General features: G+C 37.9%; 1 protein-coding gene and 1 long non-coding RNA gene across 2 annotated transcripts in view; both read right to left on the bottom strand.

Moving 5' to 3' along the window:
* Positions 1-2,655: 2,655 nt before the first annotated feature.
* On the bottom strand, positions 2,656-12,166 carry GJA1 (gap junction protein alpha 1). The gene is made up of 2 exons (XM_071548988.1): positions 11,722-12,166; positions 2,656-5,720 (listed from the first exon to the last, which is right to left on the bottom strand). The coding sequence occupies exon 2, from the start codon at positions 5,702-5,704 to the stop codon at positions 4,559-4,561; it is 1,146 nt and encodes a 381-aa protein (XP_071405089.1). The 5' UTR covers positions 5,705-5,720; positions 11,722-12,166; the 3' UTR covers positions 2,656-4,558.
* Positions 12,167-15,041: 2,875 nt separating this feature from the next.
* Positions 15,042-24,796, bottom strand: part of LOC139668883 (uncharacterized) — a 36,129-nt gene continuing 26,374 nt past the window's right edge. Inside the window, exons 2-4 of the long non-coding RNA XR_011697135.1 lie at positions 17,830-17,929; positions 16,839-16,935; positions 15,042-15,604 (exon numbers count right to left, since the gene is read on the bottom strand). This is a non-coding gene — a long non-coding RNA (uncharacterized lncRNA). The remainder of the gene's footprint in view (positions 15,605-16,838; positions 16,936-17,829; positions 17,930-24,796) is intronic.

Raw genomic sequence — 24,796 nt, 5'->3', positions numbered from 1 at the left:
TTTCCAGGACTGACAGAGTCTGGGTGTGAATATGTCCTCAGGCTCAATCAAAAGCACATGATTTGAGTCAGGGAAAGGCAGGCATCTCTTTGCAGTGCTGATTTTTAGGCCCCATGTTTGTGGAGCCATTGTTAGAAAAAGCTAGAATAAAATGGAGGACCCTCAAACAGTTTCATGGAACTGAGCCAGATAATACCTCTAGGTAGTGATTTCTCAAACATGAGTTATGCTTCTGACCTTATTGTCTATGTCAACAGTAGAAATGAAAGTAATGTAAGGAGTAGGTAGCTCTGTATCATCAAAGGATTGCTTTTTTTGCAGGAAAAATCCTCAAGGGCCATGCGCCCCACCTCTGTTGTCTGAGTCCTCTGGCAGATCTAACTGCAAATGGCTCAAGTGAATAGCATGAGAAGAAAAGGAATATGTCTTCAAGGAGACTATGGTAAAGCTGGCCATTTGAATAATACATTGCATTAAAAAAAATGTATATCAAGGACGGTTCGTGAGCTCAGTAGAAGGCTCAGTCCTGCCAGGTTTGGATTAGGAGTAAATGCAAAGAAAAAGTTCCACAGGAGGAAGGTAAATCTTATTTTCTGCCATATTTTGCTTAAATTCTTGAAATGAGAGCAGTGGTAATCATGGAGGAATTACAAGAAGAATTAAAACCAGTTCTGACTCAGTGGGGTAGAAACAGCCATCACCAAAACTGGAGAAGGTTTTCATCTGTCATACCCAGAACTCTGCATTCAGACTGTCAACCAGTCAAAGTAATTTCAGATCTGGATCAACCTCCACACCTGACTTGAAAAACTCTATCCCTTAAACGATTAATCAGACTTTTTTTCTCTCTGTCTCTTTTAATCAACACCAAGCTGCAAAGTCTGAGGGAAAAGTCAGCATGGTGATATTGTGCAGTTGAGGCAGTGATTCTGGGTAGCACAGCAGCACTGCAGACACATGTGGGACATGAGACAAGCACATTGTTTAAAAGCATTGGATTTTAGTGGGTGAGACAGGTAGACACATAATTTCTTCCAGTTCTCTATTACTGTAGTTTCCACTTTAAAGATGGAAATTTAATTTCTAAAGTAGGAGGTATCCTTTAGTGTGTACTCACTGTATTTAAAACATCTTGAAATTACATGATATGCATATAGGTTTTAGGCTGTCTGCAACTTATCCTTCTAACTTTATTCTTTAAAAACATTTCAAATTACTGGTACAGGGTGGAGGCCTTAGGATGATTCAGCTTTTCACCAAATACTGCTAAATAAAACATAAACACAATTTTAAAATACTTAACAGGATTTTAATTTGGGGTTTGTGCTTTTTTAACATTACCTTCAGAAATTGGTATTTTTGCCTCTTTTCCAGTTTGAATTCAATATCTAACATACCCTTATACAGAGGCTGAGAAATGTGCACTAACACTGTTTTTTGTCATCCGCAGACAGTGCAACTGCTGCTGCAGAGATGCATTTGGAGAAAGTGCATAAAGAACTGGATGGATAGCACACAAAATTATGTCACCATGATGACTTTGAAGTGTGTAATAAATGCACTCCACACAAATAAATCTAGATGGGAGAAATGGCCTATGGAATGTCTTTACGCAGGCACACACATCCATTACCACCAAAAAAACACTCAAAGAGTTTTGGCACTGAAGCATAAAATTATTTCAGTTGTCTAAGATGCCCCATGGGACATACCTGACAATCAGCCTGTCTAGGAAACACTACATTTTCTCTCAGGGTGAGACCTTCTCTGAATGCTTCAGTATCCACCTTTCCAAGGGCATTATCCTCACAAAATGCTTGGAATGCCCTTCCGTTTCTACAGATGAACTAGGACAAGCCAGCTTAAATGTGACTCATTGCTATTATTTAAGGAAAACTTCAAGGAGTCATTCCTTGTGCTGGTCCCCTTCATTACTAATAGGAAAGGGAAGAATTTGGATTTAAAATAACAAGCAAATTTGAAATTAGAAATCTGCAATAATCATATGACCATTATATTTTGAATTTTCAAATTAAAAAAAAAAAAAGATCTGAACCATCCTGCCTTCAGAATCCAATGCTCGAAAGGCAAGCACTGTTTGCTTTATCAGTGATAGGGACCTAAAGGGTGAAGCAGGAGACAATAAGCGAAACCCTTATAAAAATCACTTTCTCCCACTGATTCTGAAGGAATGAGGCTTTAATTCCAGAAATTGAAACTAACTGTCACTCAAGGAATCTGATTACACGGGGAAATGTAAACTAGATGCAATGATTTCATAATGTTGAATCTAAGCCATATATAAAAGATGCTTGAAAAATTATGTGACAGTATTTGACTACTATCTTTTTAATAATAGTTTGCAAATAAATATGTTTTCTGAAACTCATGGTAAGATTTGAATTATAGTAGTTCATGACAACCATGATTTTGTTTTGAGTGGCACAAATGATGTTTGTTTTTCCAGTGTTTTGATGGTATCTGCTTCTGGTCCTAAAATTTCAGTTCAAAGTACATCCAGATGGATTAGATCAAGGATGCTACTGAAATGCAGACATGACTGGAGAAAAATGAACAGGGGAGAAATAAATTTGGATCACAGTACTGAAACAAAAGATATATGGACATATGCAACAGCAAAAGACAATTAGAAAATGTATTTATACTAAATTAAAACTTTATTGACTAATGTTCTCCAGACAACATGATCTGACAAACTATGGTTGCATACATGCAATGAAGTTGAACACAACAGTAGTTTAACATGGAATGTCAAACAAATTAATATAATGTATTAAATGAAACAATTTATCTGTGTTGCTGCAAAATGAAACCAAGCTATGTATTTCCTTCGTCAATCTGTGTTCAGCTAAGAGGCTATGCATTTGAAGAAACTGGTAGATTTCTTTAGCATAGATTTCAAATAAATTATCTAGAATTGTATTCTTTAAAAATTCTTCCAACTTCACTTGCATTTCAAACAAAATTTAAGTGTAAACACTAAAGTTGCTAGAGCCATCTAGAAAGACCTAACTGTCAAACTCAGAGTGGACATTATGCTTCAGTAAATGTGAATATTTAGAACAAGAAAAATACCAGTTACTGCAAAAGCCATGTAGGCATATTTTATTATTAATCCAGCTCAAAGCACTTCTTCTAAGTTTCTCACATAAAAGACTAAAGCTTACTTACAGTACTACATCTTCTATCATTCAAGCATCATTATTACCTACCAGGGAGATTGTCTAGATGACCTAATGGGTCTTTTTCATCCCTAACTTCTACAAAAGAAAATCATTCATGCCAGCAAGAACATGGTTCGCTACATCTTGGGCTTGATCCTGTAGACTTTGTTCAGGCAAAACTCCCAAAGACTTAAGAGAGATTTTCCAGAGGAAGACATCTAGAATTAGACCCTTTTGATTTTTTTACTTTTAAAAGAGCATCCACTTAGGAGACATGGAAAATATTCTATAGAATTAAAAAAATATAATGACATGTTTTTTCACTTGCATTGAAGGAACCAGAGAATGTAAACACCATAGAGGCCCACATCTTCACAATAACCATGAGAAAGTGTCAACTGCAAGTAACTTATGTGCGTTTATTTCTCAGCCTATGCTTCTGAGGGTGTTTTGTGCATACCTTTACCTCCACATCCACACATACACGTACCCCCTTAATATATATAAAGGTGTGATAAAATTCACTGAAGGCACTTGCTTACTCATCTTGATTCTTAAATCAGCAAATGGCAGCAAACTGTGTTTTACAGGATGCTAAATAGACTGTACATGAGCAGCATGACGCAAGTATTGCTGCAGGCAAGATTGTGTCATTGCTGGTTCCTCAAGTGTGGAGCTATCTCATTTACGCACATCACAAAATATACCTGCATGAAAGGCTGGAAAAGCAGGTGATCAAAGCATTTGTTGGTGGGCCATGTCTGAAATTTGAATTGAACACCTCAAAGACTGTAGATTGTCTTCACAGGAGCCTTCCAACAACCTGGAGGACCCCGTAGGAAAGTTTACCTTCAAAGTGCACTTTCTAAGAATGGAATGTTCTTGACAGGGAAATGGTCAGAGGCTATCCTGGACTTTTTTGCATGTTGAATAGAAAAAATATTTTCATTTTCAGGTAGCACTTCACCCTGACAAATATGAGTTCAGTTATTATTGGGTTTTAGTATTACAGAAGATTCTTTAGAAACAAACATGATAGCACACACATACACATACACTCAGATATTTACAGCCTTTCTAGAAAAACAGCCCCTTACCTTAGTACTACCTATCTTTTTCCTTTTTTTAGTATTTATGTTCTTTAAACCAGCTACATTAAATACCAATGTGTAGTGTACCACCCCACACCAACCCCACATTCCCCCCAAAAAACAGCAATTATTTTAAAAGTTTGTTTTCGTGTTGCTTTTTTTTATGATTGTTAAAATCTCCTGCTTGAGACTAAGTACCACCTCTGTTGGAACAAGATCAGCACTGACGGCATCTTCCAATGCACGTCGTTTCATAGTTGAGCAAGTACTGCAGCAAGAAGCCTAGATCTCCAGGTCATCAGGTCGAGGTCTGCTGCTGGCGCGGCTGCTGGCTCTGCTGGGAGGCCTCTGATCCACAATGGTAAGGGGCTGCAGCTCATGTCCCGATGCCAGTTTTTTAGTGTTCTGGTGGTCATCGGAGAAGTCGAAGGGCTGGGCATGCGAGTTGGAGATGGTGCTGCCAGCCTGCCCCATTCTGTTCTGCTCTGCACTGTAGTTGGCCCAGTTTTGCTCGCTGGCTTGCTTATTGTAGTTACGACAGGAGGAATTGTTCCTGTCTCCGGTAACAAGCTTGTACCCTGGGGGAGACATGGGAGACAAAGGGGCGGTCGGTGAGGAGCAGCCGTTGTAATAAGCATATTTGGGGGAGCCACAGTCCTTGGAAGGGCTTATGGCACCGCTGTGGGAGTAGGGATCGGTTTTCCCTTTCACACGATCCTTTACACCCTTGAAGAACACGTAGAAAAGCTCAATGATGTTCAATGCAAGAGACACCAAGGACACCACCAGCATGAAGAGGATGAAGATGGTTTTTTCAGTTGGACGGGAGAGAAAGCAGTCCACTCTGTGTGGGCACGGATCTCGTTCACAGGTGTAGATGGCATTCAAACTAAACCCATATATGTACCACTGTATCAGCAAGAAAGCCACCTCAAAGACAGATTTAAACAGGATGCTGATGATGTAAGTACGGAGCAGTCCACCACGCATCTTTACTTTGCCATGCTCTTCGATCCCATACTTGAATTTCTTAATTTCTATTTGTTTGAGGTGCATATCCACATTCACGCCATCATTTGCGACCACCTTGAGCTCTTCTTCTCTTTTGTTCAGCTTCTCTTCTTTCCTCATTACATAGAACACGTGTGCCAGGTACAAAAGGGTAGGTACAGACACAAATATGATCTGCAGCACCCAAAAGCGTACATGGGAGATGGGGAAGGACTTGTCATAGCAGACATTCTCGCAACCAGGCTGTTGAGTGTTACACCGGAAAGCAGACTGTTCATCTCCCCAAGCAGATTCGACTGCTGTCCCTAACAGCAAGATTCGGAAAATGAAGAGGACAGAGAGCCACACTTTCCCTCCTGCAGTAGAATAGGCTTGAACCTTGTCAAGAAGTTTTCCTAAGGCACTCCAATCACCCATCTTCACAGGATGCTGGCTAAACAAGGACACAAATTAAAAAAAAATAGTGACAGTTAAGACAGAGCTTTACTACCTTTGATATACTAAATCACAGGTCAATGCTAATAGAGCAGTGGAGTCAGCTTTGTTGTATTTCATGTTTTACACAATCTGAAGGGAAACCAGAGTTTTAGTTAGACTGCAAGTGGAGTGGGAAGTCAGGGAAACAGAAAAGAGAAAGCAGCATAAAATGTCTCAGAGAACAATGAGAAAAGAAGTTTCTAATTTCATTCCAATTTTCAAGAAGCCCATGACAACTCTCAGTGACCATTGTAGCTGGATCAGCTTCCTGGGTGGCAGCCTCACTTCAATGATCTACACCTGCCTCAGGTGGAAAAGAGCTGTGACACACTGCTGAAGCAGGGTGTGGAACTAAGAAGTGGCACTGCCTAAATATGCTAAGAACATAAGAAAGATTTCTCAGTTTTAGTGTGTATTGATCATTGACTGTAATTTTTATGTTCACTCTTTCAGATACTAAAAAAGCAAACCACAGTATAACCTAAATACAAAAGATGTCATTAAGTTAATGTTAGGGGCAGATACCTAAAATTCTATCACTGCAAAATGCATGCTGTTGTTCCTTACACCAACATTAAACTGAGCTCTTGCCTCTTACTACATAGTGTGCAATACATTTAAGAGTATAATTCCGAACAATGACAAGTTTATATGCTGTTCAGCTTCAGAAAAAATTGCTTTCTAAATAAAGCTTGTACATCAATATTTGCAGCACAAAGATCAAAGTTAGCATTCTTTACCTATAGTTTTATGAAGGAATCCAAATTAGTAAATACATGAAACATAACTAAGATCATGTTACCATATTAGAGGAACTGTTTTCCTGTTTATCTGTGATTTGCCTAATTCATTGTAGTTTCAGCTTTGTGTTTGCATCTTTTTGTATTTAAATTCCTACTTTGTTTTGAAAAGAATAAAGTTTTAGCAAGGGGGAAAAAGGGTAAATGAGCTTTTTCTGTTTTCAAGGCAACTCCTGGCTTGCAGTTTGCATTCCAAGTGTTGAACAATGCAAGTTTAAACTGTCTCTCCTGACTTGAGTTTTAAAGTGCACATTTCTGGGACAGAAAGGCAGGTTCTTGGGATATCTGGAAATATACAGGATGACATAAAAGAAATTAAATGGTTTGCTGGATGTTTAAATTCCTAGGAAAAACAAATTTCACCATAGATTTTTATCAACTCGAGAATGGCAACCTTATGTGCATAAAAACTTATATTGTAACTTTTCATATATGAAAAAGCTTGTGAAATCAGGAACATAAGAGGAAAAAATTTAAAAAGTTTCCCCTTTAAAGTGAATGCTGCCGGGCATAGATATTTGTTCCGTGTCTGCTGAGTAATCCCTTCCTGGTATTAACAGTTTTGATAATGTTCAAATGATTTCCTCCTCACTGCATCATGGATATACTCCCTGGTGACAGTCATTTATAGAAAAAGCACTTTTTGGATAATTCTTAAAATAGGAAATTCTAGCACCAAGGAGACTTGCTTTCAAGAAGCAGTGAGTCACTGGAAACACCAGATTATAAATCTGGCAAACTCAAACATAAGAATAGATGCCAAATAAAAACACACCATTCCTGCCATCAGAAAGACTCTGAGAGAGTAATGGGACACAAGTGTTTAAAGTATTCGTTCTCATAGCTCCGAGTTACCAATTATCTTTGAATCCCTGAAAAATATCCCAGGGCCATTTCCTTCATTTGCCTAGTCAGCTGGCTCTGAAGTTCACCCACTGCAGCCTGCTGACCCTTCCCCATATAATTAGCTCTTCTCATGAATGAAGGCCCATCAAAGGCTCAGGCCTGGCTTCAGACGTTTAAATCGGGAAGCCTCTGCTGGGAGAAGTACACACAACTTGTTTACTTCTGACAGCCCCTCAACCATCCTCAGCTTCCATCCTGCCCAGGAAAAGTGAGTTTGTCTTTTTGAGTTGGGGTGACAGACAAGGAGTCAGGCAGAGGAGTGCAGAGGGCTCTGGAAAGGCTAGAAGAAAATGTGACCACATTCCTCCTCAGTCTGGAGTTGTTAAAACAGAGAACAGCCTGTAACTACAAAACATGTGAAGTTTGTTTTAAAGGCTATTTGCTCCATGTCCTAGAATTGAAGTGGACAGAAGGAGCATTTTTCAACTAACAGCTTCTTGATTTAATTAGTCAGCTTTCCAATGATTTTAAACTATTGGGTTAACAGACTTTCCTCAGACTCAATGTTATTACTGTCTAAATGTTATTTCAGATTGAAAGCCTGATTAAGAAAACAGAGGATGTGTTATTTCTAGGCAGTTATGTGTTGTTTGTTTTCTAATTACACTCCTTTCTGGTTCATTAATGCAATGTGATTTACTTCAGTTTTGACCTACTTAATCCCACACCTGCAATGTTTGGGGAATTTACTACCTATTTTTTAATTTGCTCCAGCATGAAAAATTGCTAAGTTTCATTTGTGTCCTCTGGCAATACAAACTCCAGGAGGAAACATTCCATGCTTGAATTACTCATACATAGTTTTGAAAAGCAACTTTTTTTAAAAAAAAGAGATCAGTTACATGCTGGCCTTTGCCAGTGATAAAAAACTCCACATCAATTCAAAACATTGTACTGTTAATCAGATAACCTTGTGGTGGCACAAATATATTATTCCTCTTCTTAAGTGGATTCTACTGCTTTATGAAACACAGTACTATGCTTTGTTTTAGAGAAAATTCATTCATCGTATCTAACTTGTTTACTTTCAGGATACTGAAAGACCAGTTTTATTCACTGATTACAAATCTGTTTACCAGGTATAAAAAGAGGGTTTGTATCAAACAGGTATTTTAAGTACTCTAGCTTTGTAAGTAGTTTGTAATGGTTGGCAGAATCTCTAAAAATAGTTCATCAACACTCTGGACTTTTAACTTCTTTCAACACTTCCAAACACCTTAAATGAGTCCACTGAAAGACACAGGCTGAGCTGTTCAAGTTATACAATATCAGTACTGCAGGAAGTTAAGGATATGTCTGATGATGAGTACCTGTGTTTCATGAGTTTCTACTGATTAATACTTTACAGGATCATTACCTTCTTTTGAGGCAGACTAACGCTGGCCTAGCATTAACATATAGCAGTCTTTAAAAGATGTATTTCTTCCAGGTCCTACCGTGTGTGGGTAAAGATAGGCAAAAAATCCATAAAGCAGCAGAATATCTGGCAGCATTCATCTGCATGGGTTTTGGATGACCACATATATAAAACATTTGATTTGTAAGCCACCATTAAGAAATTCTAGAACTATTTTTTATGGATGGTATTCATCATGTCATCTGATTCATATTTTCCAAGAAGAATAATACAAACTCAGTGCTGTGGTAATGTGCCCAGGTCTGACTACAGTGTTAAAAGGTCACATGTCAGTGGACGGTAGAGCAGTAAGGGTTAGAATGGGTTCTAAAATGGGATCATGCAGATGAAGCAATTCCGAAACAGGCCAGAGTTTTTGTTTTCCAAACTTTTCTACCTTTTTATTTGTGCTCACACATATAGACAACAAAAGAAAAGGTTCTGGACCCTGAATATCAATCAGCTTGAGCATTTTCCAAAAGTAATATGCATTGCAGAGAAAGCAACTCAGATGTACAACTCATGGGGTTTGGACAGGTTGGAATAGGGAAAGATAGTTTTCTGTAATCTTGCAAAAATAAGAGAATGTCTTCCAGACATTTCTCTGGCAAGGTGTTGTTCACATGTAGGACTGCAGATGAGCTTCAGCTCACTTCATCCACTGGGATGCGTTCAGGGATGCGTAGCTAGAATTAATGTCAGAACTGATTATTTTCTTTGTCTGTCAGTATTCCTGGTGGTCAATCACTAGTGGATCTACTCTATAGCCTCGGCCTCTTTCATGTTATACCCTCCCCACCTACTGTAATTATAAAGCATATCTGCAAAAGCAACTGTAAGCACTTTCTCAGACATCCTCTAGTTGTAAAATTCAGGTATATGCTCTATGTTAATGTTCAGATTCATCCCTCTCTTGACTCATTTTGGAATTAAGGTAAGGAAAGCAGAATTTTCCAAGGGGGCCTCAGGCCCTTTGATGCCCCTTGCAGATTTGGAAATCTAGATGTCTAAAACATACATGGCATAAAGAACAGCCTACGTGCCTCCATGCAAAACAAATTCAATGGGTAACATGGGGAGGAGATACCAGAGATCAGGGGAAAGAGAGCAATGCATCTAATGAAATAGATGCATTGCTCAATGTCCTCTAACCTTCTCCATGCCCACAGGAATCCTTGGCCTTGGTTCATTGCAGAGACAAAATTAATCTTTTGTGCTTGCATCATATGAAAGCTGAGATAACTTTACAGTATAGAATGTGTCTGCGTTCCTGTGTCTATAAGCATTGAGCTTTATGTTGCAAATCAAATCCCTTGTGTCCATCCCCGTCTTCCCTCTCCTGAACCCAGCATGCTGCTTGCTTTTCTCCCATTCCTAAGCTTCTTAGGTATTATGGGTCAGCGCCAGTGTTTGGCTTTGAAGTTTCTGAAGGAAACACTTCAGTAAACATCCCAAAGACTAGAGGCTTAAATTCTGGAGCATAGTGTGCTGTCCAGATGTTAAAAATGGCAGGATGAAAGTTTCACGCAAGTCCTCTAAGCCGCTCCTTGTGCACGCACACATACACATGCACATACAAGGGACTTCAGGCAAAAGGTGTCCATAGTCCACTTCCGTCTCCACTACCAGGGGTTTTCTTTACAAATATCACATACAAAAATGAAAAGGAATGCCTTGGATGAAATACACTGCTTCATGAGGCTCGCTGGTTATCTCAAGGCAAAATATAAGCACATGGTATCCTTGTTCATAGGTTACTTGGTAAGATAGACTCTGTGCTTCACCTGCCTTTCAGCTGAAGGCTTTTTTCTGCTTCCTTGTGTTGCTTTTTAACTAGTGGATAGCAGTAGGCAACAATTGCTATAAGGAATCACTCAAAGTCTCACAACATAAAAAGCTTTTTCGTTCTCCACAAGATACTGCTTAATCATTTATCCTTCTGCATTTTGGTAATTAAAGTCTTCAAGGTAATATACAGGATATTTGCCATATAGAGATTATGACACATATTGTGAATATTTTTGTACAGTCCTCCCTAGACAGCTTTCACTTATATCTGCCCAAGACTTTCACAGACATTGCCAACGTGGTAAGGCATATCAAGATATCCCACATTCCTTCTCTAAAATCCCTCACAGAGGTTGCTAAAACAGCGTAACTATATACAAACCAGGTTAAAAATCCATAACGCACGTCTGGATTTTATCACATCTATTTTAAAAGAAAAGGGGAAAATATTTATCAGGAAGACCACGTGAAAGTCACCACTTCAGTAGCTGCAGAATTTAACAAAGCACCTAATTAAGAATCTTGCTCTGGTCAAGCTATCAGGCATCAATCAGGATTTCCATATGAAAGCAAAATGTGTGGGGAAGGAATGGGACGGACTCAGGGCAAAGTCTCTCAGTCACTGACTTCTGAAGTAATTTCGGTACAACACAGGCGCACCTCGGTTTTTTCTTTAAAGAAGTTAAGTTATCCCGAGAGCAGTGGACGGGAGCGATCGCACCCGAGAACTAGCACCAAGTCTGCAACATTGCCCGGCACTCAGAACTTCGCCACAGTTCCTCCTTCGCTTGAACAAGGTTACAAGTTGTAAAAGTTGTAGCACTTCTAGAAATGTATAGAAATAGGACAAAAGAAAGTCAATAATTCCTCCAAGCTGGAATTTAGCACTTTAAGAGAAGCTACGCGGATAAGAGATGTATATTTTTAAACAAGTTCAACCATCAGCAAAATAGCACAGAATTCTTACTGCGGAGGGGTGGAGGGTGGGAGGGAGGAAAGAAGTGTTTTCAGAAAAAATAAAAAAAAGTGATACACAAAAAGATGATAAAGAAAAACTCTCAACTTACCCTCGCTGGTCAGCAGTGAAACTGGATCAGGGTACTTCTTTGGAGGGTTAAAGTAAAATGGAAGAGCACGTTCAGGCACTTAGACCTGTCTATTTAAACTTTAAAAGTCTACTGCTGTTTTGTATTTTTCATCCTTCCTTCCCCACTAATGAAAGAAAAGTGCTGATACCTCGTAAAAGTTTTTTCTAAGTTGGAACACTGGGAGAGCTTTTAACAAGTTTTGAACCCTCTGACTGCGAAAAGGAGGGGAGAGGGAGGGGAGGCAGCCCCGGGAGGTGGGGCGCTCTGCGGGCGGAGAGCAGAGAGCTAGGAGGAGGGAAAGGATTCAAGGCAGAGCAAAAACTAGCCCGCGGAAAGACAGAGAGCATGGAAGTCCACTCTTGCTGATGTAACAAAAATACAAGGGCCGAGAGCAGCTGCCCCACACCCTCCCGGTCACTGGGGCACCTGGGTGGCACTGCGTCCAGATCTGGGCTCGCCTGAAACAGATGAAGCAACTTGGCTCTCTGGTGTGCATCAGGAGTTTCACTGCAGGGTAAAAGAAAAATGCATTGAAAGGGATTAATAAGTAAGCAGTGTGGACATCCTGGGTGCTGGGGCTGCTGTCTCCGTTCCCTCCTCGGCACCACTCAGGAGAGAAAGCCCTCTCAAGCTCTCTCTATTTTTTGTTGTGAACACAGCTTTGTTTGCTGAAGTCAATTTCCTTTACGTGCACACATGAAAGTACACACCAGGAGCAGCGTGTTTGTTTCCACAGGAGATACACATCACATATTTTTTTGCTATTATTTGTGTGTGTGTGTCTGTCTGTCCCATGGGAGAAATGAAGAAATGATCTCACATTCCAGGAAACTCTTTCCAGGAAACTTCAGAAAATAAAGCATAGTACAGAAGAAATGCTTCTGATAATTTTTTAACACATTTTACAGAATAAAAGCATGTTCCAAGACTGATCTATGCAATTGGACCAAAACTAGTTTGGCTTTGCTCCTGACCAGTCCCTGATTAAATGTTCCTTGAAAAATGTCTCCTTTGTAGAACAAAGATTAATTTATTTCTCTGTTTGTGTTAAGCTCCTCACACATGGAGTCCAAAATTCATCAGGAATTGGTCTTGCATTTGTTCATGTCATGGGATATTAGCTGCTCAGCGGGACTGCTTAACAGCTTCTCTAGAAGTGTCTGTGGTCAAATAGTTCTCCATGAAGTTTCACATTTTGGGTTGTTCCAGACTCATTTGAGTTTCAACTCATGTTATTCTCAAGAGCTATTTCTGGGCTCAGTAGAATGCATTTTTTACTCTTTGGAGGCTATATAAGTGGGGAGAAGTCCAGTAATGGTCATTGAGAGGTTCCTAGATAAAGATCCTCTTTACAGTTTCTTCTTGAAATAATGAATGTTACACTCTAAAACACAACTTAGATATTACTGCTTATTTTTCACCCAGAACCCACTCTTTCCTACTGCTTTTCACCCAGAACTCTCTTAGAAGTAAGACAAGATCTTTGTAGAAAGATACTCATCAGGGAGCTTTGAAGCTGGGAAACAAATATACCGTCCTGGTTCTTGCTCTAGAGCAGTTTGTAGCAGACCATACTGCCTCCTATTTGAGAAAAAGAGTTAGTACACTGCAACTGTACACTTTGCATTCCCCTTCCTCCAGCTGCAGTAGGAGACAGCTGATTTCCTCAGTTTGCCTTCTTTCATTTGACACTGCCTGTTTTTTCTAATTTTTTTTTTTAAATTGTGGGTTTGTTTTGTTTTGTTTTCTTTAACAGTTGTCCAGGCCACAAGGCAGAACGAAACTTCATGTTTTCTGAATGTTGTTTTCAGGTTGCCTTTTCTCATCACATTAAAGGAGAAATGAAAGTCTGTGCCTAACAGGCTGTGAGCCCTTCTTGAGAATGGAAAAATTGTAATATACAAGCCATAGCATTTCACTGCCTTCATGACTATGGTATAGACAGCCAGCAGAGTACACACAGTGCTCCTGCTACAGTCCTGTGAAACACTGGTCATTCTGAAGCAAAATACAAAACTGTCAACATGGCTACATATATTCATGCTGGAGACATGAGGAAGATTTGGGATGTTGTATATGTTGCTGCTGAAAAAGCTGCCCCGTAGGAAAGGTGAATTATGCCAGGGAAAAAATCTTGAATCAAAGCATGCAAGAATACAAAACTATCATTCCCTGTCAAATTTGGCAGGATCACAAGGCCCAGCTTGCCCGATCTTGCATTTTTCCATTATCTTCCTGTATAGACTTTGCAATTTTTCAAATCTCATGGCTTTGAAAGAAGGACGGAAAAGTATTCCTTCCACTTAAATAAACAAACAGCATTTGTGAGAAACCTGACAGTCTTCTGTCACATTTGACTTTTCCACTTTGGACTTTGCTATGGCATCATCCACATGCAAAGGGAAAGTTTTAAGAGTCTCCACTGCGGTGCTGTGTAGAATTAGAAAGGAATATTATTAGTCCTGATAAAAATTACTTGTAAATGTCTCCTAGAGTTTGGAAGTATGTCTACATGATCATGTTTCAAAGCTTATTACCAGAACATATTCAGCTTCAGGTGACGCAATGATCTACTATTTCACAAGGTTACCAGAAAGTCTCATACTTATTTGCCTCACAATAGAAATAAGCGTTACAGGTTGAATGAATGTCCTTACACGCAACCTCTCTTCAGGTGAAGCTGTGTTCAACAGGAAAGTATGGTGGTGTCAGATCTGTTCTTCATTAAGGACTAAAAGAAGGGTAAGAAGATCATAGTTAGGTTTGAAGCCTTATATTGTGGAAGACATTCTTTTCACATGATAGAAATGAATATTTAGGGGTTTGAGCTGCCTGGAACTTCTATTACCATCCATTGACATTTTGCCTTTTTGGTGCAAAGTTTGGAAGTTTCTCTGGTCCTTTGACCATCACCAAATCTCCCATTGATACCAGTTGAGTTCACAGTATACTTATAGTTAAGCATGTCTGTAATTTATGGAGCTCTGAGTAGTATGTCTTCACTTGTTTTCAAATTGTTTGCAAAATTAACTTCCCAGTACTCCCATTCACACCACTGTTCTGTGCAATTTGGGAGAGGAATTCAGGGACCAAGTAAAATGAGCTGAATATATAGTAAATAGAAACTAATATACACAGACAATGCAGCTTTTTTGGGTGCTTTCAAGGCAACTGTGCAGTCACTCACATACCTGGATAGCACATAAACTTTGGCAGGTTCCCTTCTCACACATTTGGCTTTAAAGACAGACCTGTGAATAATACGTGACCCTGTTTCATATCCTATGGAGGTAAAGCTTTTCAGAACATCTAAGGAACAATAATGTGGCATTTCTTGATTACCCAAGCTCCTAAAAGTGCAGACTAATGCTTTTTTTTTTTTTTCAAAACACCCAGTGTTTTTTGCTTGTTTGAGGAATTTACATCACATAAAAATACAACACAGCTTTGAAGTTGCTGGCCACAGTGCTTGCACATTCTCTCAGCTGGGGTGACTGGGCTGGAGCCCACTGCAAGATGTTGCACCCAGTACCACAGGGTCTGAAAAACACAACCTTAACCACTCCCTGACCTGAGTTTAAAAGGGTCATTGCTTGTTCAAAACAGTCAATTCAAGGCAATTGTCATCCCTCAAGGTAGCATCTGGTCCCACTTGGGTGGCACAGCACACAGTATATAAGAATACTTTCTGATAATTGTAAGAATAATAATAATAAAATGGGATAATCACAAGATTGTCTCTTAGTGAGCTAATCTGCCATTCCTTGTTGAAACTGGTCTCAGATTAATTTCATTCAAAGTTAGATATTGCCCAGGGGAAAAGTAGGCTTCGTCACCATAAGATAGATTCTGCTCTTACCATCTGCAAAATAAAAGAAAAAGATATTTTAAAAGAAACTCTGTTGGAAAAAATATCAAAACTGAAGCACCTCGTATGAAAGTGGGAAGTTTTCTGTGATGTCATTGCATCAGATCCCAGCCTAGTAAATAGTAACTTTTTTCTGGAAATATATTGCACTGTTGCACAGTCATCAGTCTGCAGTCTGTGTTTTATAAATTTTATTGCAGAAATTACATTATAGCAACCCTTTTACAGAGTTGAGGAGTTTGTTGTGGAGAATACCTGCAGCTCTTCTGAGTCACAGACAGCTCATGACACAACTAGAATTAGAAGCAAAATTTCTTAATGCCAGATTCCATCCTTGAAGCCCCAAATTATTCTGATTTGTTCTCTAGTTACATTTTGAAATATAAGCTAGCTAAGTGGGTCTTTCTTTTTAAAATTTCTGAGGATTACGGAGAAGGAAAATACAGTGTTCAAAGATTGGGGTGATTGTTTCCTTTCTGTTCTTTGTGCTGGTCAGTGCTTGTCAATTCATATCACTAAGGTCTCACCACAACTTCTTCATGGTGATACCCATTTTGCTCTCCTTTCCATGTTACATTTAGAAATACGAATTCACTCCTGGCTCAGTGATGGACAGAAAGGGAGAAGGACAATATGTGAAGACTCAGATGCTCTTCTCCTGTGCCAAGAAACTTCTAAACTTCATTACAGACTGCTTAAACACCAGAAAAGTTTATCTTACAAGGATTTATCCCAACATTGTAACTGATTTCAATCAATATGTCCGCTGAACTAGCTGTCCCTCCAGAAACGCATTAGAAAAGCATTCAAAGAAAGAGTGAAGTAAAAGTTCACAGATCCTTATGAATTTGGCTCCACCTTCTGTACACAGTGAAAATAAACATGAATTATATTGGATTTTGAATGCCAGTTAATCTTTTTGTTTATTTTTCATTTCACAATCAAAAATTCTGCACTGAAATGGTCTTATATTATTCTGTGGGATTTTGTTTCTCTGTATTGGTGGTGGTGGGATTTTCTACCTATTTGGTTCCAAAGGATGGGAGATTTTAAAAACAAATACGGCCATTTCATGTTTTCAAACTAAAGAGTAACATAGAGTAAAAGTAACATTGCCTTTCACAAAACAGTCTTCAAATTTCTTCAGGGGGTCTGGCAATGACTGAATACATTAACAATGAATTAAAACAAAATTTCAGAATATGTATTAACACTGTCTGCTACTTACTCTGATGGGTAAACTCACTGAAGCCAATAATCTGCACACATTAAGTATACCCAGCAATATAAATAAAGGCTGTACAGCCAAATTCCAAAACAGCAACCTGCACAAATGAAAGAAAACCAGAGTAGGTAACTTACCCAAATTACTACCCTATTGAATATACTTTTGTACCTGTATTGATGAAAAAAATTCTTTATTACCAAACAAAAAAGTTACTCGTGTAATAATCACTGTGCTTGGTATGTTTAGAATACATGAGCTGTTTTGACATAACTTTAATACTTTTTATCCAGGCTTTGCAAACAGCAATGGCCTTTCTGTGGAAGTCTTGAAAATCTTGTAGAGATTGATGAGTTTTCCACATGTAGCTGAATGAGGGACAGAAAGTTTGGCTACATTCAGAAGAGGAAAGGCAAAATGAATTAGCTCCCTTCCCCTAAAAAAATCATGCCTTTTCAATCCTGTTTTAAAGATTTTTTAATTCTGTTTTGGGGTTTTATTTAATTTTGACTTTTGATTTTATTTCAATAATTCCAGATTCACTTAGCATTTGAATAAATTTGTTAATGTGAGACACTGTGTTTTACTCACAGAACAATATTTTTATGTTTAGCTAGGCAATATTATTGGTTACAGTGAATTAAACTGAGCTGCTTCAATACTTAAATAAGCATTGAAGTTTAACTGAAAGGACTTTTCATCTAGAAAATCAAAATGAACATTTGTTTTATGTCAGTCTAAAAATTGATATTTAGAAATGAGTCCATTTTCCTTTCTTTTATTATTCCATAAATTTAAATAATATTTGTTAATAACATTATAAATTTAATTGTTTGATTATTGGGATTTTTTTGTTTGTTTGCACTTTTTTTTTTTTTTTAATTCACCACAAGATTAGAGAATGCTTTTGGGCAGCCTTTTCCTGTAGATACAATTGTTTTTAGATTGATGTGTGCATTCATTCCCATTTCACTGAGTGACTGTGTTCACTCACCTGCAGACAGCCTGTGATGGTCATTTTAAAGTCTTCTCCCCACATGACTGCCAAGGAAACAAAGAGGTTCAGCCTTTCTCTCAGTTTAAGAGTATTTTGCCTGCAGACAAGAAACATTTAATGTCAATTAAGAGAACGGGTCTGAAATACAGCATTTCAAAAGATTTCTGAAAAAGAGACACAGAGTGTGTGAGATGTTCCTGGCTGAAAGGCAGATGTACACTCACTGGGTTTCTTGATAGCATCACAGAGGTGTTTGAGGACACGAACATTTCAAGGTTTCCCACTCATTTTTTTCCCACCACTCTTTTACCATTTGCTGTACAGCTGCATATGTTATCCAGAATTATTTGAGGAGCATAATTGCTTCTTTCTTTCATCGATCTGTAGGATTAATGGTGTTGTAGACATGAAAGGGCCTCCAAAGAACTGAACATCAAGAAATTCTAAATAAAAGCAAGTAAAAATTATTAATATGGTTGACTGCTGGTGAAAAACACAAATTGATTTAAAATATACTACTAATTAAGGAGTTCCCATAAGAGCAGCTTTGGGAAAACAACCAGAAAATTAATCATACTGGAATTAGCAGTTTCTGTTATAAGATTTTCCCAGAAAGGGATCTCCCAGTATAATCCATGAGTCATTTTCCTAAGCAGTAGAGAACACCAAATCCAGCAATCTGCTTTGAATTTAAATGTGTGTACATTCATTTATCTAATTCCTCAGAAATTTTTAGATTAACTGAACTGGAAAAAAAATTGTAGTGGAGTTGCACAGTGTATCAGTAATTTAATGACATGTTCAAATGAGGCATAAAGAACATAAAAATCTCTGGCTCCACAATTTAGGCTGGGAACTGCTCTCTGGCTATTGCTAGCACTGTTCAGCAAACATGAACATAGGTGCATAAAGGAAAAACATCACATAACAGACTACAATAGCTTTCAGCTATTAAACTTTAATACAAAGTACATTATATTAAAAAAATTTAAAATCATACAGAACAAAAGCAATTCAATAACATCAGAAAAATTGCTTTTAATGTATTGAGCATTAAACTAAAGGTTACTTTTGACATGTCTAATTTGAATAGTAAAACTCAGCAGCTTCACAACTTTTGGAGGCCACATTCAAAATAAAGAACTTTCAATTACCTGCCCTCAAAACTAATACTGGCATATAATCCATAAACAGAATTCTTGTAACCTTCATCACATAAATAAAACCCCAAATAGGTACTAATCATCTCAGACTACTCCATATTTACAGGAAATTTTGAGAAAATGATATGTAAGAATTAAATCAGTATTCTCACAGACAATCAAGGCTATATCTTGCAAATTATTCTGTCTAAAAACTAAGTGAAAACTTTTAGGCAAAGCCAATAAGGTTTTATCTCCTGGGGGAGGGAAGGGAAGTGGTGGTGGTGGTGAAGTGTCCTTATATAATTGCATTTTAAGGGTGATTTAGTGTCAGCATTGAGGATAAGAAGGAATACAGAATTTATGTCCTAGTACAGACATGGAGAACTGAGGCATACAAGACCAGATTTTGGGCCTAGCAGTCTTTCTTCAGTCATTACCAACCTCTGAAAAATCGTTTAGTCCTATAGAGCACAGGCAGCACCTATGGTGCTTAACATGCCAACAGCTACCCCATACTATACCACACAGAACCATCTCCCATCCTATGGCCAGGAACACCAAAATATCAGAGGTGACCCCAACTCCTTCCCTGCAGAGGTGCCATTTAACCCCATATTTTATGAAGCAGCCCAGGATGGGCTGCCATGTGGGGTTCTTCATACCCTCCTGTTCTTCCTGGATGAGGCTGCTTGTGATTCTGCTTCTGCTGCTGCTGAGATATTTGCTAATTAGTTAGTGATCAGAACACTAGCCCACAAAGTGGTAAACTTGCTTGCAAGCTCTGCTGAGACTGCGAAATTCAAAATAGTATCTTTAGCTTTCCAAGCCACTGCTTTAATTATCAAAACAGAAGAAAATTGAAGGAAAACAGGTGCTTCTTTTATTCCCATTGAGAAAGCTGCATTATTTTGCAAAAATATGGCACTTAGGGCCATGGTTTAGTTGTGGACTTGTCAGTGCTGGTTTTTTGTCTGGACTTGATGATCTTAAAGGTCTCTTCCAATCTAAATGATTCAGCAGGATTGTAACTAAATGATCTTCATGGTCTCTTCCAAACCAAACTATTCTATGATTCTATGAAAAAAAATTGCAAAGTTCATTAACCTAATAAATATTTGAGAAAAACTCCTTGCTTTTGTCAACATGTTTTTCAAAAATAGCCTTAAAGGCAGGATAAGTATTTATAACACGGTGCTAAAGAAAGTATATTTATTTCTCAGAATTTCAGGTGGTCACAGCACAAGTGGATACAATCTACATGTGCCTGAGAACTCCTTTTGTCACCCATTGCACACGAGTTTATGGAAATTGTGAGTGACTACTACATTTTGGATTAACTTCTTTGTTCACTATTTATATTCCGCCAAGCAAATTATTTTTCTGAAAGCAGGAAAGCAGTCCTAAGTAGCCAGTTAGCTGATAACTGTAGAAAAAAGTATTGAATAACTTTACTGATGGAGGAAGATCGTACTAATTAGCCAAGTGAGCCAGAAAATAAGGGCTAATCTTAGGTACAGGGGAGGGAAACACACACTACAAACTGCAAGTAAAATGGTAAAACAGAAGTAAAATCTCTTTGGACTACTTGAACCTCTGCATAAAACAGTGATCCTTTTATGAGTTCATGTAGAGTCGAGTGATACTGATGTAACTGCACAAGTTTGTTTTGCTTTTCTATGGCACATAAAAAGCTTGTTGTTACTTACTCAGTTTTGTTCCCTGCTCTCAATACTATTTGATTTCAAGAAGGAATTCCTCATCAAGAACAAATAGGGTCTCTACCAGCCTTTGAAATGGAAATGTAGAAGTCTCAGTGTGAAATTGTAAAAGTCCTTGATATGCAATCTGCTCCACCCACAGACTACTTCTAAGAAGTGCTAGTGCATATGTTGGGAGCCCTGATGTTAAGTACCATAATAAAACAGCTCACTTTAACACTGGTCTCTGCTGTAACAGCTCACCATGAGTTTTAAATAAGTGTTTTGCTCTGATGGTGGATATGTGCAGATTTATTATAAGACTGGGAATTGAGTATATGTTGCAAGAAATTATTCTGAATTTTCATGAAAACTAGAAAACACATTAAGGCAATAATATGCACTTAAAAATGTGTGAAACATCTTTTGGTTCCCTTGTAAACTTCCCAGTGCAGGACTGGTAGGGGAAAGCCTATTGTTTCTTTTATTCTATAAATAAAGGAAGGTTTATTTCCATAAAAACATGATTGGTTGCCAATGTTTTCAACTTAGGGATGAAAATAAAAGCAATGAAAGACTGAACAAAAATTATAGCATCATTGCCTGTCTTTTTTTGTTGAAAGTACTAAAGATATTCAGGAAAGCAGTATAGCAATGAGCTTTGTGAATCAAATCCATAAAAGGGATCCTTACACTGCAGGACTAATCATTGTGGCCACACTGATGATCCCCACAGAAACAATTTATCCGAATTCCTGTTCTAACTTAGAAAGAGGCTTTCCTTACACAGACTCCACAAACTGAGCCACCAAACAGCTTCATGCTCTCAAGACCATCATGTCCCTCAGCACTCACATCAGGAAGCAATTAATGATTTCTCAGAAAATGAGATGCCTTCAGACATGACAGTTGCTGACTTGGAGCTTCCAGGCTATTACAGCCATACATAAAGACCTAAAACATAATTCAGCACCAGAAACATTGTATGTATTTAAAACAAAATCTTTGTCTTAACTATAAATGTTATGGCGAAATGTAATCTTTCTTTCTGCCTCTGTTAATCACTGATTTTATGATGAGCTCACATTTCTAAGCAGCTCTGCAGACAAAGGTTGCAGACAGGTATTAGACAGAATTTTCACATCTTGCCAAGAAGCATAACAGCTACTGAGCAAAAAGCCCAATGGATTGTTTTGGCATCCCAATCCTAACCAGGGTTTTAAGTTTTGGTGGCTAGAAAGAAGCACAATCTGAAAACACAGCAAGTTAATCTGAAAGACACTGAAGGACATCACATATGAATTTCTATATTGACCTTATTCAGATTTGCACTACATTTAAATATAAAAGAAGCTCTATACTGAGAATAATAATACATAAAATGATTTTAAAAAATCAAAAATCATTTTTTTCACCTTAGCAAGTTTTATTGGTAGTTATATTAATCAAATAATTAAAATATTACAGAAAATATTTTTGATTTTATTCGAGACTAAGTTTTAACAAGAAAATTTGGGTAGATGGCTGAGGTTTGGACGGGGTGACCAAGGGCCACCAGGTGGTCTGCGTTTCAGGCAGATCCCGCTAGGGGGCGGTGGGAGACACGAAAGATCCTCGGTCCTCGCCGCGCTCCTGGAAGGAAGCCGGCTCAGGGATGGGTGGGAGGGAGGAAGGTTTAGATAGACAAGAGAAACCCGTCAGTGGAAGAAGGCTGTAGACCGGTGGCAGCAGTGTGGCTGCAACAGTGATTCCCCTCCATGTGATGCCGTTTCCTATGAGAAAGGCACTCCACAGCTTTTCTGTTTCATTGACTCCTGACGCCTTCAGCAGCCTACATATATCCTCATGTATACACACACAGTTTTTATAGTACCTATAGTACCTATAAAAGCAATATATTTTTTTTTGTTCTGTTCAGGAATGCAAGAATTGACTATAAATATTAAAAAAAACCCACTCAGACATCAGGAGTTTTGGTTCATTATGGCCATTTTTCTCTTAGTTCAGGAACTAACGTGTGAGACTGAAACCAGTGAAAGCACCTGAAAACAATGATTCTTGAAATATATTTCAAGGTCTTTTATATCATGGTCTATAATTTATACATGCCATAACATTTTCAGACTTTGACAAACTAAACAACAATATTTGCTTTGTTCTGGTTTTCTAGTAAAAGCCAAGAGAAGATGAAGGAATGTTTGCTTTGCTATCTATCAGCTTGGATCATCTGCAAAATCAATCAGCTTTCAACAAAGGCAAGTATATCTCAGAAGGTTAGTCCTTGTTTTTCCTCCTGCCAGGATTTCTGCATTATATATGAAACACAGTGTGTACATAATGTAATGATTTGGCTAGTACCCCAGGGTTGTCAAGGTCTATTAGTACAACTAATTAATTGTCATTAATTGTCTTCCACATTCTTTTCTGTCATTCATATCACTCTATTAAAATGTTCTGGCTCTTCCGGGAGCAATATGTTGCATACTTTTGTCAATAAACCTACAACACAGAAAATATTCATTAAAAGTGTCAGTCAGTTGCACATGAAATGAGTGATTACTTGTAATTGACTTAGTCAATTCCATCTGGACAATATGATAGAGCAATTTTTTAACAACAATTTCAATTTCAGAGAGTGTATGTCAAAGCCTTCATGTTTTTATCTGGAGATTGTGTTCGCCATCACTTGAGATCTCTCTAGAAGCATTGGAATTCCTTTACAGTAAGTTAATATAAAATGTATCAATTAGTAATGATACTCAAGGACATGTTGCCACCTGTTGTCACTTCTAGAAAAGGCACAGTATAATACATTTGGGAGAAAAAGACCCAAACAAGCTATGTAGGGTAAATAACAATAGGTAACATGTGGAGTCATTGGTGTAATTCAAAGTCTTTCTTATTACTATTTATAGGATAATCAGGTCACAGACATCCTTCTACTTGCATAGTAGATATAAGTTAATGTTAGGGTAAACAAATCAACAAAAAGTCAAGAATTCCATCAAAAGTTAAGAATTCCATCAATCTTAAGTTGTTGTAGCAGTCAGGCAATGTTGACTGCCATAGCCATAGTAAATACAATATCTAATGAACGTAAACATTTTCCATACTTTCATGATATTTACAGGCACAGTTTGATGATTACAAATGCATTCATTGTTCAAAATTATCCATTTAAATGTTTACATTAATGTATTTCAGCAATATCTCAGGAATGCTTCTGTTACACATTGTTCCAACCCTTATTTCCAACATGAGTTATTTGTACACTACAGTTTGTGGTTGTTATTTATACTACTGCTTGATAGATTTTATCTTAAATCCACAAGGGACCTTCCAAAACATGTGTACGCCTCTCATTCACTCCTAATAAAGACACATGCACAAACTCATATTCATTTTTTCTAATATTTTATTTGCAGCAAAAATTACTGATAATAAGACTTATCCTCTATGACTGCCCTTAAGAAAATGTAGAACACAACATAAGGCAGTAGACAGAGCAGTGCCATCCAAATTCAAAGCCAGTAATACAAATTGAAATGAAGGATAATAGCAAAGTTTGGGATTTTCATTTGCCTGATTATTTGGTTTAGTGCAGGAAAGATGAGAAAATACTATACGTGAAAATAGAAGGCAGAAATGCTTTTGAATGAAGGAAAATATTTCCTAACATTAGGGAACTGAAACACAAAATTCATTGCTTTTGTTCTCAGCTTTTTTTATGGCCTGAGTCTTTTATAACCAACTTGGAAGATAATAATTCTGAAATGTCAAAGCCATAGATGAGAGGACCTAAGGAAAGGTATTTCCAGCTTTAAATCTTCTGACTTTGTATTTCAACAAGTGGCGTCTGCTACTTCATTGTAGTGGGGAGAGCAGAAATATAGTCATAAGAAAATCTAAGATTTCCACTTCTTGTGTGCACTTTGAAGGCTGTGGAGATTAATCTCCATGAAGTGAACAGTATAAAAGGACATTCCAAAGACATGAGTGATTTTTAAACATCAAATCAAAGAAAATGAACAATCTGAAAAAAAAAAGAAATGTATCACAAAGATGAAAACCTCTTGTTGAAAGCCATGCACTGTATGATGGATGTGCATGAACTTATTCAAA

This window comes from Pithys albifrons, chromosome 2 (genome assembly GCF_047495875.1).
Source record: "Pithys albifrons albifrons isolate INPA30051 chromosome 2, PitAlb_v1, whole genome shotgun sequence".
NCBI lineage: Eukaryota > Metazoa > Chordata > Aves > Passeriformes > Thamnophilidae > Pithys > Pithys albifrons.
This window is presented reverse-complemented; position numbering and strand designations above follow the sequence as displayed.

Excerpts from the sequence above, each read along its gene's own strand:
- GJA1 (XM_071548988.1), bottom strand. The coding sequence starts at position 5,704 with ATGGGTGATTGGAGTGCCTTAGGAAAACTTCTTGACAAGGTTCAAGCC.